Raw genomic sequence first — 18,859 nt, 5'->3', positions numbered from 1 at the left:
CTGGATGAATCATTTTTGAAGTAATCGGAGACACCCTGAATGTGTATACCATTTGAGCTATAGAAATCCCATGCAGAAGGTGGTATATCCCCAGCTGAGAGAGGCCAATGAGGCTTTGATATCCACCAACTGCTGGAGATCCATGTTGGGTCTTAAACTCCCTCATTAGCTTGTCGTTTGCCGTAACTGAAACTGATTTACAGGCTGTAAAAAACATTCATCAAGCTGTGAATCAAGAAAGCTGTCTTACAGTTTATACTTGATCAGTCACGTGTAATTTACAGCAGTGCGTGTTGCGCGTTAGCACAGTTCTCATTTCTGATAAATTGCCACAAGCTGTTTTTTTTTTTCCACAAAGGAAACTGATAAAAGCGGTCGGCTTAAGGCCTGGGAGTTGCCTAAGATTTAGCACATAGCTCCATGTTCAGTCTGAGTTGGAAATTTTGATTCCTCAACATGGAAATTGTATCTGTGGCTGTAGAATCCATCAAGATAGAAATAAGTCCAAAGTTTGTGTGACCCAGTCATGCTTTACAGGTCAGTATCAAAGTGTGGCACCGAAATGACGCCATAAATTTTTATAATCCAACTGGGCAAATGGGTGTCCCGCTAATAAGATTAGGCTAATGAAAGCATTAAGTGCCTCCGTGTAACACTGGCCTCTGGCCTGATTGTTGAACAGAAGAAGCAAACTTTGCTTATAGAAATGTTATATGACGATGTCTATAAGCTGTGGAGCCTTGACATAAAAATATTTACAGTGAAAATAAAGGTAGCTTTATTGCCATCGACACCAAGAAAAGGACTTAGGACTGCTGTGACACATTTCATAACTAGTGTTTTGCCCTTTTGCCTTGATTTGTCCTGATGATTGTCCTGCTTGCGTGTTCTGTGTTTGCTCCGGCCCACTGGCTGGTCTCTGAAATTCACGGCGGCTCTTCAAAGAAGCTGGGGGGGGGGGGAGACTGAAGGGTTTTGTTTCTACAGCAGCAAAAGAACATCTTGTCTCTTCTCCACACGGTGAAAACTACCTGACATTTAACTCGTTTTTGTATTTATGTCATATTCAAACTGTACTCCAGTTATTATTATTCATTATCATTATATAATTTTATTATATATTACATGAAATTATTTTTATTTAATCTTTTTGCCAGCCATTTTCAGACATTACTGTGTAAGAGAAGATGTCCTTGGTGGATCTGGACACAAGTTTGCCTCCTACAGGAACGAACAGTCTGGCCAATGAAGTGCAGCTTCATCTGGGTCCTCAATTATGTGCAGAAGCACACGTTCTGTGCCCCAAATCTGATCAGTGTGTTGTACGTTTTTGAACATGGTGTCCAGAAGCTGGAAAAATTGAGTGGGTTCCAGCCCACAGCTGCAGCGGCACGCTGGACCACAGTATTGATTCTCAGGCCGGACCTTCATGCAGTCCAGTTAAGCTGTCATTAGTCATTAAGTGCAGGGCAGGGTTCCGTGATTGAACTTTCCATCAAAGTTCTGTGGGTTCAGCTCCCCATTTTGTTTCTGTGATACACTGCAAGTTTACTACTGTGCTCACAGTCGATAGATATGAATGGAGCTTTTTTATTGCTAATGTTCGCAGCGTTTTATTATCGACAATACAGCTACACCTTACTGAAATGCGTTTTTTGCATTTTCACGTGGCCACCAGCTTCCACCGCATAATGAAACAGTTCCATGCCTTAGTGATTTCAGTGGGAATTATTTCTGTGGCTTGTCAGCACAGTTTACTGCTGAATTTGGTCTGAGGAGATGTTTTGCTCCAATTTCACGTTGTCCTGTTTCTGACTGTGAAGCTGTGAACTTGAATTCTTGGGGATATTCGATACCGTTTGTTTAAGTACAATAAACCAGGAGTGGCACACTGGGATGATTGTTCTCGTCGCTATGGTGTTTTCCCAGCTGCGATCTCCGCTCCGTCGTACGGGCACCCTGCGTCGAAGTGGTTCAGCTGTGACCAGCTCTGTTACCAGTTTATTTGGTTCATGTCCCCCTTTGTTTCCAGTGGAGATGTATACACTACTTCCTCTTGGGAGTAAATTGTAATATAGTACAGTTTGGGAAATGGAACTTGGTCAGGACTGGTTTTTTGGTCACGGTTATAGTTCTCAGGGATTGACCCAAACAGTTAGTCCAGTTCTGGAATGACCCGGAACATTAATTTGGTCCCTAAAAAAGGAAGAATCGCCCATCTGTCCACCTACAAATTTTCAGCAACAGCTTAACCAGTTAGCTTTGTGGAGATCTGGATTCTACCCTAGCTAGTTGCCTTAATTAATTGTACGAACTGTTAGCACTGCTAGCAGCCCAATGCCTCTCAAAGCAAGAGCTCACTTGGGCCCCGCTAATTACCGTAATAACAATAATAAAGGGACTCATCAGGCATGCATTGGCCATGTGAGCGAGTGGGTTGTTAATGCATGCTACCCGGGGAGCCTGTACTGCCCGTCCTTCCCTGCTGCCTGGCTTTCTGAGTCCATGCTGGCCTGGCAGATCAATCCGAGGGGGAGCTCCGAGAGGAGAGGCCAAAAAGCGAAACGGAAAAAAAAAATCAGTGCCATCTGTGTCAACAGTACGCGGTGTTGCGTAACTCTCCTCTGCGTCCCCGATACCTCTCACGTCAAGCGTGCTGCCGTCCCTTCCGAGACTCGCCGTAGCAGATAGATGGATGGTTACCTTTTGCGATTACAGGAAAGGGCGCCCATGCATTTCACGGAAAGATGACAGCCTGCCCCATCGAGCTGGGGTGAAGATGACGTGTGCCAACGCTCGATGTCTGAGTCCCTTTAAATATCTCTTCAAAGGCGTATTATGTCGGAAACTAACTAGGTATGCTGCTGCTGTATAAGGAATTTTAAACCTGTACACTGTGTTCTGTGAGCCCCCCCACCCCCACCGTATTTGTGCCTGTGTCTTAAGCAGGATGATTTATAGGGCAGCTGAAAAGCCCGGTTCCCATAGTGACTGCCGCCTGCCCTCGGCGGTGTAACAGACCTGCAGGCGGGCGCTGAGTTCGCCTGGCGCTCCAGGATTTATTTACTCAGTGCTGAGGCTTTGGGATCAAGGTGTGAGTGCATGCAGCCTCCGGTCGGGGCTCCAGCTGGCTGGAAGGGGTCCCTGCTTCCTAAGGGTGCGTTGCCCACTTTACCAAGGCTGCCTGTCAATAATGAGCAGCAGACTTTTCAGTTTTTTCCACATTGCTTATTTTCAATTTGAATTATGTAGTGTGACGACCTGCATAATCCATTTTTAACTGATAATTTTGTTCCCTCAGAGGATAAAGGGGCATCCCACAATGCTTTTAGTGATCGTGATTATAGATAAAATTGACAGTCACAGAGGTGTCGCGGTCGACGATGGTGTGCAAAGATGTAGCAAAGCTGAAAATAACAAGGTCTGCAGCCTCAGGCTGAGGAATTTTTACTTGGCACACGTTGTTCTTTATGGGGGCGGGGGTCTGTGCTCATGCTGCCCCTTGTTTTCACCGCGGTGACAGTAGAATGTCAGCCCGAACAGGCGGGCGCTCTCCGATCCCAGTGTGAATGAGGGCCGTCACTGAAGGCCAACTAGCTGAGCGCTTTTTTTAGGGGGGGTGGGGGTGGGGGTGGGGGTGGAGTTGGTGCAGATCAACCAAACTGCACTCATCGTTTAAGTTACCAGTCATGGGTACTTTGAACATGGTGTGCTGAATTGCACCTTCTGCAAAACAGAAATGTATCTAATATCACAAAAGTAATACAATATTACATTTAAATACAATATAGAAAATGCTGTGCAACCCTATTATATGTTTCTGAAACAGGCTTTCAGATTTAATATTTATTATTTATTATGAGTCATTATATTATTTTGAATTATTGTATTTTTAATATAAACATTATTATTATACATTGTGTACCTTGAATATGTTTGCAGGAATTGACTCTACTAAAGCGATTAATATCCCACCAATTATTATAACCATATTGATAATTACACCAAAAGGACTGTACTCATTTTGTTTCTCTAGAAGGAGGAGGATAATTTTGCAACAATTGATATGAAAGAAACATGTGTCTCCTTTGGTGTAAGCACTGCTGTTTGCTGCCACTTAAAAAAAATAAAAATAAAAACTGATTCCATGAAATGGGCCGATTTAAGGGCCAGATAATTATATCTGGTTCTGTGAATCTTATCAAGGCCACGCCCTCTCTGAAGCCTTTATGGCATAATGCCCCTTGCCGTGTCTCTGAACTGTCTGGCTCCTCTGCCTTCGCTCTCCAGTGTAGGACTGGCAGGATCATAAGCTGTGGTCCCTTCTCCTCTTTTCATGAAAAATATCAGCATGTTTCCAGAGAGCCTACTTCATACTGCACCTTTAAACAGTATTATAGTTTTATTCACAAAGAGAAAATACAGAGAAAAGCTGAATTTATTGAGGGAGTCAGACCGGTGTAGGCGGTGTTTATGAAAATAGGAACTCTGTGTGTTATCGCTTATTAACATAATGAAATATTAATGGGGCCTTTTGGTCTGAGAGTAGCGTTTGAGTATCTGGCTGCTTAAACAGCCAGTCTGAGAAGTGCTTAGCAGATCCTACACACCAGCCTACATAGTGACAACACCAGCTGCTTGGACCCAAGGCAGGAGCAAACTGAGAGTGTTCCAGGGGGACAAAGTGGCGAAGTCAGGGCGGTCACAGGAAGTGGGCCAGCCGTTCACCTGGGAGGGGGCGTAGGCGTGGGGGTCAGGCTGGTTTTCCAGGGAGAGCGCTGGATTGTTTACTGTGAGGAAGTGTGCTGGCAGAGAGGTCCGGAGAGACGTCCAATCTGCACTCACAAGACAAACATGCGACAAGCAAGATTCCCGAGGCCAAGCCTTTGCGTGCGACGATTGAGAATGCTGGTGATCCCTGTCGCATCGCTGAGCCAAGGCTGGTCCACAAGTAGACTGATTGTGAAACACCAGCATGCATGGCTGCCTTGTCCAAATTGTCCAAATGCAGTATAGATAAAGGTCTTCAGTTACTCATTGGTGGCAGTCTTTCCTCTTACTTACGTTGGGTTACATGGCTCAAGTCTATCATCTCTTTCTGTAATCATTTGCTCTGTATGCGGAATTATTTAATGCTTTCTGGGATGAAAACTTTATAAAAACTTAGAAACTAGCCAGTGTCACTTCAAAGATGATTCCTAAATACTTAGTGGTACATGAGCAGCACTGCAGCGATAGTGCATAGAAGTATTGTCTATTCTTAACTTCCCGTTGTTATGCAGTGTGCTGTTTATTGTTTGTCTAATGTGGAATGTTTCTTATATTAGGTAGATGGGTAGTTGTCTTCCTCTCTCTCCTCTCCCTTTAAGTTATTGATAACTGTACTATCGACCCTTCCACATGGTGGGAGTTAGGGGTACCGGCCCCCTGCGATCAAGAAAAACCACATAAAAGTTTTTGGGCCCCTTGGTGAGTGGAGCGAAGTGAAAAAATATGAGAAGCACTAGATACAAAGATCACCGCGAGATATCACGTGAGAGGCTGCAGTAAACATACTTGATGTCTGCGAAACCAGCACTGTATGTATATTTTATGCATTTATGAGTCACTAAACATTTTGTGTGTCGTCTGCTGGCCTTTGCATGTCATCTGCAGCTTTCGCAAAACCCCATTTAGTTTGTTATACCGATGCTTCAATATATCGAAACAGAGGTGGAAAGTTGCAATGCAGAAGGGTTGACTGTAGGATTTTTTTTGCACTGCGTGAATTATTCCAAAAACGGTCTTTAGCGTTACAATGTTTTTCCTGTCATGAGTGTTGCACCTTGGGTTCAGGAGGATCGTTGTTTCATTTTTCTGCGTATTGTACATGCCTGGGATGACTATAAAGCTTTACTTGACTTGATATGGCACAGGCTGGTAGCTCAGTGGAAATGAGAAGACCTCTGGGCTCAAAAATGCTGGCCCCCACATGCAGGGGAAGATCGCACAAACAAAGGACAGCCAAACCAAAAAGTCTAAGCTCACCCATATTTGGATTTCCGTACCTGCTGGGGTTAATGAAAGATTCACATTTTAGGATGTGTTCTTCCGCTTTGTGTAAACAAAATCCTCAGCCAAATTTGCCACGAACGTCAGAAGCTTGTGTTATTATGTCAAGTGACGTGCATCCGAGATGGTGAAGGCCACGGGCCCCTTCGTTATTTATTTATTTTGCACAGACCATGCTCACTTCCTGTAATTCCCAATGATGTCACTTCAGGTCAGGGGTCAATGGCCTCCCTGAGTGAGCTTAGGTGGGAAAAATCAACTTTGATCCATTTTTTTATGGGCAGAAATGAGACTTTGTTACACCCAACCATCTTAATGAATTTTCTGTGGCAAACTTATAGCAGTGTAATACTCAGGGGCTTACAGAAGAGGAATTGGACATTTTAGGATAGCAACTGGTATTTAAGTCATTTGTTTATAGGACAGAATGTGGCTGAATGAAAATTGCCTGCCTGCGGTTCTAAATGAATTAGCAATGACGTCTTATTCCTGATGGTCATCTTTGTATTCCTGTGGTTTCAGTAAATACTGGTGACAGACTGTAGCTGCCAGAGAGCAGTGCTATGCTGCATCTTCGCAGGGTCACAGGGGATGCTGGTAGTACATATGGCGGGTACAAGTGAAGAGCAATCGCACATGCAGTGCATGCTGTGGATCTGTCCGTCAATTTAGGGTGCAGCGAAGAGGAGGAAGGGGGCATTTTGATGGCTTCAGGCCTGGTGTGCTCGGTCTTCACCGAATCCTCACTCTCAATCACAAAGTAAGAGAAAGAAGGGAGAGAGAAAATGAACATTATAAACCTCTTTAGTACTTGATAAGACCAGCAGCTGAATTTTGATTAAAAACCATTCGTCCGTGGAGGGGGTCCTTTGCACGTGCTGCGAGGTGTCAGTGGCACCAAACTGGGCTGTGAGGTGTATTTCCAGTCACATCGGGCTGCAGCTGTGTGATGTCATGTGCACCTGCGAGTTTGTGGAGCTCCTGTTAAAGACTGAACACTGACTATTCTAAAAAGCAATTTGGTAAAATAACACCATTATCATTACCAGTACTTTCACTCCCCCAGTGGGGAGAGGTCTATTTTAAAATGAATTAAGAAAATGGCTGAAAAATGAAGTTCGGAACATGACTCAGATGTTATTCTGAACACTTACACAACAGTTGCCAGTGAATTGCTGCGGGGGCGACTTATTTATTTTCTGGATCCCAACTGTTTCCCGCCGGCTTCCCAGCGTGACTGCTGCCCTTTTCGGCTGCCCATCAGGTGAGAGGGTGGGCAGGGGGGTGTACAGTGGGTGGTTTTTTTTTTAAGCGACTCCCCCTCCACCCCCCTGCACAGCCGCTTCGCTCCGCTACCGTGGGGAAGAGCCAAAAATCTCTCTGAGCTGTCCCCCCCCCCCCCGGCACCAGAAAGAGGCTTAGCTCCCATCACATGGGATTCAGATGATCTGGCAAGTATTTGGCCACTATTGTACGTCGTCATGAGCATGCACTCTGGTGGTCAGTGCACGGGAGCAAGCCTGAGAGGTGTGCTGTTTGCGGGGGCAGCCACCGGTGAGAGGTCCCCTGTATGGACGCACACCACTGCTGGGATGGACTTTCACATCATGTCAGAAGCAGTGGGCCTCGATGCACCTTGAAGGCCTCCTTTCTAGCTGACTGAGCCCTTGCCTTGCCAGGGGAGCAGGGCTCAACATGGTTAGTGATGATAGTTAACTTCCAGACGCTTCCCCTTCAAGTTCTAGCAGGAGTTTCACTGTTGTACCCTTGAGCAGGACGAAAAACTCAATTTTGTCTATTATAATTCCAATCTGTATAAATTGCAAGGAGCAATGAGTCACTTAAAATAAAAGCTTTGGGTAATCACATATATATCAGTGTCATTTAGCTCACAAAGCTAGCAACAGGCAAAGGCACGTTGGAGTGACGGATACTTTAATGGCTCAGCTTTCACCAAGAGGAGACATCTCACGGAAACGAGAAATAAGTCTCTGTACCTGAGGTAAAATACAAACGGGGGCCTGTAGAGGCGGTGAGCACTGGGCAAGGCAGCAGGCACAGTGATAAATATCCGCCATATTGATGTTCGGGGACGTGGGAGCCTGGGGATTTCGGGGGATGCTGTGGAGCTCGGAGTGTCGGAATACTGAGATAGCTGGGTACAGCAACAGTAATTAAACAGAAAATTGGCTAGGAAATAGAAGTGTCTTGCGTCAAAGCCCAGGGGATGCATGTTAAAGTCCACACGACATTCGTTAGCAAACCTCCGCAGTCAAGCGATAAATATGATCATTTACAAATACTAATAGCACCATCCTGGTCTGGTTTCTCTTATTGCTGGGCAAACTAATTGCATTCCAAAGGGGGGGGGGTGTATGGGGGGAGCACCACTGGTTGGAGTCATGATGTGCTGTGGGGGAGGGGCTTCTTTAGATGGAGCTTGGAGCTGCTGGTGCAGTGGCGCCGTATGAGCCTTGAGCATCTTGGTGGCCTCTGGGTCTGGATGACAAGCTCCTCTTCGATTGAAGGGAAAAGGGTCTCTGGTGTACAGTCATCAGAGCCCCCTGGGGGGTGTTATCCATTTCGTTGGCTGCAGGGCAGAGGATGAACGATGTCAAGCTTAGAGCAGATGACTTGGTCTGCTTTGAGGGTGATTCTCAGCATGGAAAAGGTTCCTTCTCCTACTCCTTTAGGAGAACATGGAGGATTCCATGACCATTAAAATACTGCATGTGCTTATGATGACAAATGATCACTTTTTCTACTAACTGAAGGGTTTTTGTTTGATTTTTAGTTTTCCCTCATTCGTGTCATGGCAGCGTACTGCAGCTCTTTTAGTCGGTGTGTGTGTGTGTGTGCTGCCTGTTTGTGGGGGCCTGGGTGTTGGCCTCACCCAACGGTTCTGCCAGCAGACATGGCACCAAGCACGGGGGCTGGAGAGTGGGCCACTGGGAGTGACAGAGACAGGGACAGCCTGTGAATGGGGACTGACCCTCCTGAACCTCGGAAGGGACATTTTGGGGCTTCACACACACCACTGCCCATCAGCAGAGGGTCTCAGCAGTGTCTGGATAACGACACCAAAATGTTTTGTATACTCAATTACACCTGGAACCAAAGTCTTTACACCAACAAAAACTAAAAGGTAAATAAATAAAAACAACAATCATTGTCTAAATTTTCATCAGAATGTCCCTGTTTATATATCGATTTCCCCAAAACCAAAAATCAACCTGTGAAGGACGGAGAGGATAAGTCACTTTAACCTAGTCGTAGCTGTACAGCCAGATCCTGTCAATAATAAAACTGCTGTTTGTTTCAGGAAACTCACACCTTGAGGTTGTCACTTTCTCTACCAAGCAGCAGGAAGAAAAGTTATTTTGTCACATTCTGTGTAAATAGCCAGTTAAAGATTAAACTGCAGAATGAAGAAGAAACTTAAATGTGATTCTTAAAACAAGGTTTACCATTAACAAGATTTATATATATGATTACATCTACAAGCAAACTTTTGGTTATAAAATTATAAAAATGTAATCGCTGCTCACGTCATCTAACCAGTTAAGGATTTTTTCCATACAGTTTTATTGTCTATTTTAACACATCCTATTGACTTAAAGCGATGCCATAAAAATTACAATGAAATAATTTCCGTCATATTAAACATTCAGCAGAAAGAAACTGCTGATAGGAAGACTTTTTACGATGTATTTTACAACGTCCAAATTATGCATTAGTAATGTCTGTCTGCCTTTCTGGACATTTCTCTTAAATTGTAATAATTTATCTTCCTTATCTTTCTGTTGGCCTTTGAACTTGCTGATTTTTAAGCGATGTAATATGTGTAAGAAATACCCCCATGCTTTAGTAAGATGAATGCGTGAACATGCACATCGTTGTCTGGGGACACCTTTCTCATTGTAAAGCGGGGCTCAGTAACTTGCAGTGTGTTAAATTAGCCTTGGAGAGGGCGGCTCGCTTCGGCTCTGAGTTGTTTATGTGATCAGGGAGACGGCTGTCCCTGTCCAGAGTGACGCGAGTCACGTCGGGGCACCCACTGCCACTGGCCTGTACCGTGAGGCGCAGTGCATTCACAGGGGTCAAGTGTTTGCAGGACAGGTGTGGACAGGACAGCTGAAATGCAGGCTGGTCCAGATCCCCACTGGCATCTAAGCACCGGTAGGTGCTGAGAGGGAACGGAGAGCCCATTGGTATCATGACATCTTTACTGGTCCGGACCCTGGAGGGAGTAAGAAAGTTCTTGTTGTCCTGTTAAGGGGGAAAAGCACACAGTATATAACACGCTGTAAACTGGTGTGACCGTGGCGACAAGACGGGGAATATGGAGCCGGCATGGCCTTACTGCCCTCGCTGACAGTCACGCGTATGCTGGCACGGCTGGCCAGGCTGGCCGTTGTCCTTCACCCGCGAGACGCAGGGGACATGCGAGGCGTGGGAAAGGCTCCGTGAGCACAGCGAGGTCGGGGCAGTGGGAAGGTCTGGCTGAGCACCTGCCGCTTCCACGTGCCTGGAGGTCATGGACTCTTCCCTGTATGTTGCTGGGTCCTACTACCCCTCCCCCCACCCCATCAAAGAGGCTTGATGACACCCTCAACCCCCCTCCCCCCCCAATCTCCCGAGGAGGCCTATTTTAAATTCAAATCATTGCTCCAAAAATATCAGCATTACTCTTTTTTTGTACGTGCTTGTGTTAGCCTATGAATGAGGTGATGACTGTTCCATAAGACGTGCTGAGTGCACAGAAGGTTGTGATGAGAATCCCCCCCCAGCAAGAACCAGAGCGAAAGGCACTGCAGTGAGGGCCAGGCCTAGACCCCCCCCCTCGCCTTGTCTTCCCTCTAGGACATTACCCCTCGGCAGAGCCAGGGATGCTTCAGTTACACGTGCAGAGCATGAACACAGTGCGACCTGTTTGACCAGCCACAGGCTGGGTGCCAGTTGAAAAAGGTTATAGTGCTGAGGGATAGCAGCATATTTACATAAAGCTGCCGGATGCTAAGCCACACCCCAAAGCAGAGGTGCTGCAGGGACACAGTGGAGGAAGCACTGGGCTGTGAGGGGGCTGGAGGCAGAAACAGGACAGCCCCCGCCCCCCCCATGTCCGCTCCTGTCCCGCCAGCCCTGCCCGTCCTCCTCATCATCACGCCATTGCATAACCATACGGCAGAGCATGTCGTCGCCTCCTCCTGGCGCCACCTCATGGCCTGCCGATGGCACTAACCTCTTAAGAGAAAGCCACGGTGGAAATGATGGACGTTACGATTGTTAAAGGTGACAGGCACGCAGGAGAATACGGCTTTACCGGTTCTGAGCAGATCGTGCCGCGTCACAGGGAATGCACCCTTTAAGTTCTGCGTCAGAATCCCTCTTCTCGGTTGGGCATCAGAGTCGCAGGTTAAAAGCTGACATGTTGCATGTAGAGTCAAAATTCAAATCAGGCCTTAATCACCTCCTGAAAAGTTGGTAATTAATTTTAAAAGCCCTTACTTTCCTAAGAATGTTCTCTCAGCCTTATTAATTTGGCCTTTCTGTCATCGATATGTTTGAGAAGAGCTTTCTGTCCACAACTCATCCTGAAGTATTCTGAGGATATACAGAAAAGCCGCCATCCAATCGGAACTGTGCCATTTTATGTAACTTCTTAATTACTCTGGTACATGTTCCTCCCCCTTGCTGTGCTCCGGGCCAGTCTGGAACCAGCTCCATCTGGCTGCGGCGGACCCGCAAAGTGAGGTGACCCTCCGGACTCCCTCCGGGCTGGGGGCTCGACCAAAAAACGCAGACATAAGCCCCTGTGTTCTGCTGAAATCCCGTAGTACGTCAGCGCGGCTCATGGATTGGGGCCGTAACCAGGGCTCCCGGTAATCCCCTCTGCGGGGGTCATGCAGAGTGCGTCTCTTACCCCCCGACGGGGGCTCGGGTGTCAACCCTAAAGCTGGGCTTCACACCTCAGCCGAAAGCCATGATGGGGTGGCAAAAAAAACAGGCCTCAGCCGGCGCTATAATGCTCCTGTTATTGAGTGTGGGTGTGACTGTGAGGCTGTGTGCTGAGGGGTGAGCTTAAGACCTGTTCTCACAGACTTAAAAAAAAAAAACAATAACAACACTAATAACTAGATTCATGTCACAGGTGGGGAGTCACTTTTTTTCTCAGCATATCTATATCCCAGCTGTAGGAAATCTCAAAGTATTCATCAGCTGTTAGCAAAGTCCGATTCATTTATTATCTACCTCAGCTGTACAGAAAAACAAACTAAAAAAAAAAACTGACAGATACCTTATATAACAGAAAATTATCATTGACAAAGGACTGAACCAGGGAAAATTCACTCGTCTTCCTCCTCTTCGTCGCTGATGACATACTTCTTGGCCTTTTTGGTGGACGTTTCCTCGTCGTCATCAGCCTTCCGCTTTCCGGAGTGTTCTCCTTCCTGAAACATGTAACGGGCCCATAAACAGCTGGCCTTTCCCACAATTGGCCTTCCTTACTAGCGGAAAATCAGCTCAGGCATAAAGCAGAAAAAGAAAACTAAAAAAAAGTGGATGAATAAACCTTCAAAATTTCTCCACGAACCAAGGTGTTGGAAACAGCGCCACCTGTTGGTAAACTGTGTCCACACTACTCAATAACAAAAAGTTTTGAAATCTCTTTTGCACGATAGTGTACTGTATGTTATATAGCTTAGAATAACAACAAAATCTGTTTATGAAAAGATTTCAGGAATGCAGTAAAGTACAAGGATTAAAAATCTGAGTAACAATCACATTAAGTTTCCCTCAGTTTGCCGTACTTAGTGCGCCTCAGCTGGAACACTGCTGTTTTAATGCCCGGCTATTGCTGTGATGTAAGTAAAGGCCCTTATCCTTTGCAGGGTTCTGACAGAGGAGCACCGGTTGTGAGTGAGTACACCCCACTGGAATTGCCCCTGACTGCAGCCCTCCCTGCCAGCGTGATGACATCACACTGCTGTCAAGAAGAAGCACTCCGAAGACCCACCTCATCACTGTCGAGCTTCTTGGCCTTCATCAGCCTCTGAGCCTTGTCGTCATCGGAACCCTCATCGCTGTCTGAGGAGTAGATCCTGGCCCGCTCCTCTGTCGGGTTGGGGGGAGGGGGGTGTGTGACAGTGAGCGGCCATTCTAAGGAGACCTTACAAGGTTTCCGCGGCGGCGGCCGGACAGGGAAGAGCCTGTACCTCGCAGCACTCCAACACCCTTGTACTTGCTCTTGATGGCTGCCAGGCTGATGGACTCCTCGCCCTCCTCTTCCTCCTCATAGCGGTCGGGCTCCAGGTATCCGGCACTCAGGCCGCGCTGGTGCTGCTTCTCCCGCATGCGGCGCTGCTGTGACTCGCGGCGGATGGAGGCTCGCAGCCGCTCCTCCTCTTTCTGCGGTGGGAAAGGGAGCAGGGCATCAGGACTGGGACGTGGAGAAGTCACATGACCTTGCAGGTAAGAACCCCCCCCCCCCCACCTCCACATGGAGAAGGTAGACTCACATGAGCAAAGTCAGGTGTGCATAAAACAAGACCAGGCTACTATTTGTCAGAAACTTACAAAAGCCAGCCCCTCAGACAGGCTTAACCCAGCAGGGATGCCCCCCCCATTCTGATATTGATTCCATCCTGACGCCCAGCTGAGGTCAAAACAAAGGAACTGACATCACCAGTGTGTCTATAGGCCTGAACCAGGTATTCCTAAAGCAGCATGTGACCAAATGCTGCGTTTCATTTGAGCTCAAGTTGGAATTTCCAAGTTTCTACTCGGAAATTTCGGCTGTAATGCCTCCGGAAGTCGGAGTTCCAACCCGGAAAGTTAGAGGAACCTCAGTAACCCTGACCTCAGAATTCAAGATGGCTGCCCCCTTCATCAACAGAAGTGAAAGCTGCAGTTATATACTGTTTGTGAGCACTGACGTTTTATCTGCGTCTCATTAAATGGGACGTACACGCAGTACTGGCCAACCACTATCCATAGACATGTTGCCACCCACACCCAGAAACAGCTAATTTGGGAGCACAGGCACTGGCCCCACGGTACCTTGATCATCTCGTTTCGCTGGGACTCGGGGTCACGACCTGCCATGGGCAGGATGCGGATTTTCTGCGTCTTGGAGCAGCGGTCTGCCAAAGACAGGGTCATCTTCCTGTGGGTGGCGCTGTCTGTGGAGTGAGGCCTGGGGCGGAGCCAGAGAGAGAGGTAAGCCAGTCAGAAAGGTTAACCAGGACTGGGGGGTGGGGCCATAGAGAGGGATAAGCCAGTCAGAAAATGCGGGGCCATGTGCATGTAATGAGTAAACACTTCTCACTGGCTGGTGATTCACGCCCGAGACAGAAGACAGAGACAGAGGCAGCGAGACAGAAGGAACAGTTAGTTTTTTGAGAGAGTTCATTTTAAGAGCCCCCACCATTATAGACACACACTATTTGTTTAAAATGGAAACGGGAAGAGGCGTTTGTGAACCCTGTAAACCCTAAAACGTCACATCTCTGCATGAATCGGTTCAGTGTGGCACCGAATGGCACAAACCTGAATGTCAGCTTGGTCTTGAACACGGCCTGCCCCTGCAGCCCAGTCCCCTGCCGGATGAAAAGGTGGTTGTGGTCTCCCTGGAGGGGGGCCTTGTACACATCAAACACCTCATTGCCAAGGTGTAGAGACATGCTGTGGAGGAGGAGGAGGGGGGGGGGCAGAACATCATCATTTTGCCCCATAATACACCAGCCCCCCATCCAGGTGTGGGGACCGACCTGCCATCGGACCACTTGACGATGCGCGCATTGCTCTCACGGACGTCGTTGCCCTCCTCGTCTCGCCGCGTCCGCCACCGGATTGTGTTTTCAACCTGCGAGGGCCAAGGGGGAGGAAGGGTCCCATTTTTATCACGTCTCTGCAGCCGCCAACACGCCCCATACGAGAACTGCACTACCCATCTGGGGCCCCCACGACGATCACATCTACCCACCTTGAGCTTCAGCCTCGTCCGTCCTTCTTCATCCAGCATTTCCTCGTCCTCAAACTCATCCTCATAGTACTGTGGGTCAAATGGCCTGCCGGGCCGACAGGGGTTCAGAGAGGGAAGGACCTGGCTGTGCTTTGGGAATACCCTGAAGGGAGGGTCTGCCTTACCTGGGCTCCACACTCAGAAAGTTAGGAAGTTTGACGAAGTAGAGGTCGCTGCCCAAGTCTGTGTTGACCTTGGGGATCTCCACCTCAATCCTGGTCTCCGGGACAGGCTCCTCCTCTTGCTGTTCAGTCTCCATGCCGTCTTCATTGTCCTGTGGGAAATCAACCTTAACACTCCACAGTGGAGGAGTTCTGCACTTTTCCTTCCAGGTCGGTGTAACTAATAGGGCTGCAAAGGAGCAGAAAATTTCCAGAAACTTTCCATCCCATGGGAAGTTAAGCTGGGGAATTTTGGAAATATTGAGGAATTGTTGGAATGAACAGGAAAATTCCCAGAATTTTGCAAACCAAGTCACTAACCAGTGGCTGTCCTGGAGTAGGTGGCTTCTCAGCGTCGCTGTCCGATGAGATGTCGTCCGCCTCCCCGAAGAGGTCATCTGCAACCGGCTTTTTGTCTGCAGAAGGTGAGGGGAGAGTCACAGACTCCTGGCCTTTTCCATGCTATATAAATGCAGCCACATACACAAGCCATGGCCTTCCCACACTCTGCCTTACCTTTGTGCACTCCAATGTCACTGTCCGAGTCAGAGTCCGAAGGTGCTTTTTTCTGCTTCTGTCTGATAAAATCATCCTCGCTGTCACTACCTTTAGCAGAACCTGTGCCGTGAATAAACATGCCAGTGAGACACATCTGACAGTCACAATGTAGCATGATGCTTACCAGTGATCGTAAACTGTCATTTATAGTACTCTCACCATGCACTAGTGCAAGGTTTCTCAACCCAGTCCTCGGGGACCACCAGACGGTCCACGTTTTTGCTCTCTCCCAATTGGCAGGGAATTGGGAGAGAGCAAAAACATGGACCGTCTGGTGGTCCCCGAGGACCGGGTTGAGAAACCCTGCACTAGTGCATTGTGGGTTCCATCACCGGTTTTGGAGCAACACCCTCAAAAATGCTGCTGGGTGTGACATGGTAAGATCAAGGTTTACCAGAACAGGCAGCTACCTGATTTGTGCCCCTGCTCTTCGTCTGAGTGCTGGGGCTTGTCTTCCTCCTCATCTGATTGGTCACTCTTGGCCCCTCCTCCCCACTTCTCATCCTCCGAGTGTGCCTCTTTCCCCGAGGCCTCCCCATCTGTGTGGGGGGTTCCCTGGCCGGAGCGGGGCGTCCTGTCTTCTGAGTGGATGCTGCCTGCCTCTGAGTGGGGAGTGTGGGGGCTGCCCACCTCCGAGTGGGGGCTGCCACCCTCTGACCTTGGGCTGCCGACATCGGAATGGTGACTCTCTACACCCGACTGAGGGCTGCCTACATCTGAATGGTGGCCACCCTCATCCTCCTCCTGACCATCCGAGCCGCTGTGCTGCTCGGCGTCCGAATGCTCATTATCCTCCTGCTCCGAGTGCATGCTGGCCTCTGACTGGTTGTCCGACCTCTCAGAGTGGTTGTCGCTGCCGCTGCGAACGCTCCCGTGGTCGTCTTCGCTGTCATCCCCAAACAGCTCCTTGTTGCTGGGGTTCCCACCATCTTGGCCCTCGTCATCATCCTCGTCCTCATCGTCCTGGTCTCGTTCGCTCTCGCTCCTTGATCCATTACTAGCAGACCTCGGCCTCTCCTGCTCCGAGTCAGAGCCAGAGCCAGATCCAGACTCTGCAGTTTACAAAGACTCAGTGACAATCCACAAAAGCACAGAATCGTAAAATAATAGGTGTATTGCAGTGTGTCAATATTTGTTGGGTGTAGGCATCATTATCTTGCACAGATCTAGATCTAACACTATCTAGCACAGAGGGACAAACGGCATTGAGAATTAAACTTCCTGCCTCTCGTGATGATCCAGACGTACCTTAACCAGGGGCGGACACCCCGCCAAATTTTACGTACTCAAGCGCCCCTGTCAAGTGTTGGGTCCCCTGAATGTTAGGATATCCATGCCCCAATGAGCCCCTGACCTTAACCCCCTAATATACACTTTTGAGCTAGGAACGACACATACAGAAGTGCAAGCTTTGGACACGTTCAGGGTGTCCCATTCGGTCTTATCAAAACGTCTTCAATCTGCTTTGGTCGAAGGCTCTACTTGGTTTAAATAACTTATAACGTAGTTCGATAGTCGAATGACAGCAGTAACACGTAAACAGTAAAAAACGCAAAAACGCCGGAGTACATTTAGAATAACATCGGCCATAAAAAAGGTCCATGCCTTTAAAAACAATTAACGCTTCAGAACTGATAGGTATACACGTACCGAGGCACCCGACCGACACGTTTTCCATAAATCCAAGGTCTTTCTTTTAAAGAAAAGACTAGTTCATAAAACAGTATTACCGAACACCACATTATACCGGCAAGAGTAATAGTGGAACAAACCTCGCTGTTCATTTTCACTGTCTCCATCACTTCCGAACAATTCGTCCATATCCGCCATTTTCTGTACTTCCCCGAGCCGTGCTTCGACCTAAAGGAAGTGATCACAGCTTTGGAGATATTACTTCCGGTTTGCGACAAAATCAGAAAATAATAAGCTAAAGCCATTGGGTGGCGCCAGTGTTTTGGGTACATAAAATGGATGGGAGGGGAAGAACTGCAGATGAATTCGAAAATAGTGGAAAAACACAGTTTTAAACGCATTTTGTTTTGCATTATTTAACAGATTAGAGAGCGGTTTGAAATTACATTGTGTAAATATAGGTGAAGATTGAAGATAAGTTCCCTGCGAGAGAGTACAACTACCGGAGTGGAATTCCTTGAATGTGTGAGCATACTTGATCAATAAAACCTGATTCTGATGGAATACTAAATATATTTAGTCAGCTCTATATTTTGTTATATTTTATACCTTACTTGTCATTGTGATATTTGTCTGTTTTATTGTGATATTTGTCTTTTATTTATTGTCTGTTGTTGGTCTGTTCAGTATGGAGGAACAGCATTTTGCTTTTTATGTATTCAAATACAATTAAAATGACAATAAAGAAATCTAATCTAATATGAAAAAATGCTTTACAGCATATCCATGACATTTAGTGATAGATATGGATCTTATTTAAACAGAGCAGTGGCCATTTCCTCTTAGAGCTTGGGGCCCAGAGCTGTATTTTATTTGGAAACTTGCTTGTTATTATTTTTTGTTAGGGTTACCAGAATGGCCACTGGCTTAGAGGCTGTTGGTACTGGCTTCGTGTTTCCAGGCCCATGGATCTTGTTGACCAGTGTGTCTTGAGTTTCTGGTCCTGGTTATAGCAGTATCTTATTCCTGGGTTCATGGTCTCGATTAGCCGCAGTCCCACAGTTGCTGGGCTGGGCAACTGCAGGGTTGTCAGCTGGCTGGCATGAGATTTTCAGTTAGAGACAAATCTACACACACATGCAAACGCATTTACATGTATGTAGCAGTATTACCTTGTAAATGGTATGTAGGGTTTGAAAACTACCCCAACGCTTTTGATGTAGCTAATATTAGGTTTATAATGGAATAATATATATTTGCCGTAAGATTTTTTGCGTGAGCTTTAGAGTCTGAAAGTGTGATTGTCACGCCAGATGCGTGAGAGTTGACTGCCCTTAGTCTGGTGACCCATTCTTAGGTTTGCCATGATTATTCTGGTGTTGCTTCTGCCCCACTTCCTGTTTTCTGGCACCTGGTTCTTGTTGCTGGTTTC

The 18,859-nt window shown here is 47.3% G+C and overlaps 1 protein-coding gene across 1 annotated transcript; it reads right to left on the bottom strand.

Annotated features, from left to right (window-relative positions):
* Positions 1 to 12,271: 12,271 nt before the first annotated feature.
* On the bottom strand, positions 12,272 to 17,683 carry leo1 (LEO1 homolog, Paf1/RNA polymerase II complex component). The gene is made up of 12 exons (XM_023814099.2): positions 17,568 to 17,683; positions 16,206 to 16,847; positions 15,754 to 15,855; positions 15,559 to 15,653; positions 15,202 to 15,350; positions 15,038 to 15,122; positions 14,823 to 14,917; positions 14,602 to 14,736; positions 14,113 to 14,248; positions 13,269 to 13,461; positions 13,070 to 13,167; positions 12,272 to 12,503 (listed from the first exon to the last, which is right to left on the bottom strand). The coding sequence occupies exons 1-12, from the start codon at positions 17,623 to 17,625 to the stop codon at positions 12,399 to 12,401; spliced, it is 1,893 nt and encodes a 630-aa protein (XP_023669867.1). The 5' UTR covers positions 17,626 to 17,683; the 3' UTR covers positions 12,272 to 12,398.
* Positions 17,684 to 18,859: the final 1,176 nt, after the last annotated feature.

The sequence above is a fragment of the Paramormyrops kingsleyae genome, chromosome 11 (assembly GCF_048594095.1).
Source record: "Paramormyrops kingsleyae isolate MSU_618 chromosome 11, PKINGS_0.4, whole genome shotgun sequence".
NCBI classification, from domain to species: Eukaryota; Metazoa; Chordata; class Actinopteri; order Osteoglossiformes; family Mormyridae; genus Paramormyrops; species Paramormyrops kingsleyae.
This window is presented reverse-complemented; position numbering and strand designations above follow the sequence as displayed.

Coding starts and splice junctions, on each gene's coding strand:
- leo1 (XM_023814099.2), bottom strand. CDS start 17,625: ATGGCGGATATGGACGAATTGTTCGGAAGTGATGGAGACAGTGAAAAT. Junction 15,856..16,205: donor AGAGCAGGGGCACAAATCAG/GTAGCTGCCTGT, acceptor TTCACGGCACAG/GTTCTGCTAAAGGTAGTGAC. Junction 13,462..14,112: donor AGCGAAACGAGATGATCAAG/GTACCGTGGGGC, acceptor TTCCCACCGCAG/AAAGAGGAGGAGCGGCTGCG.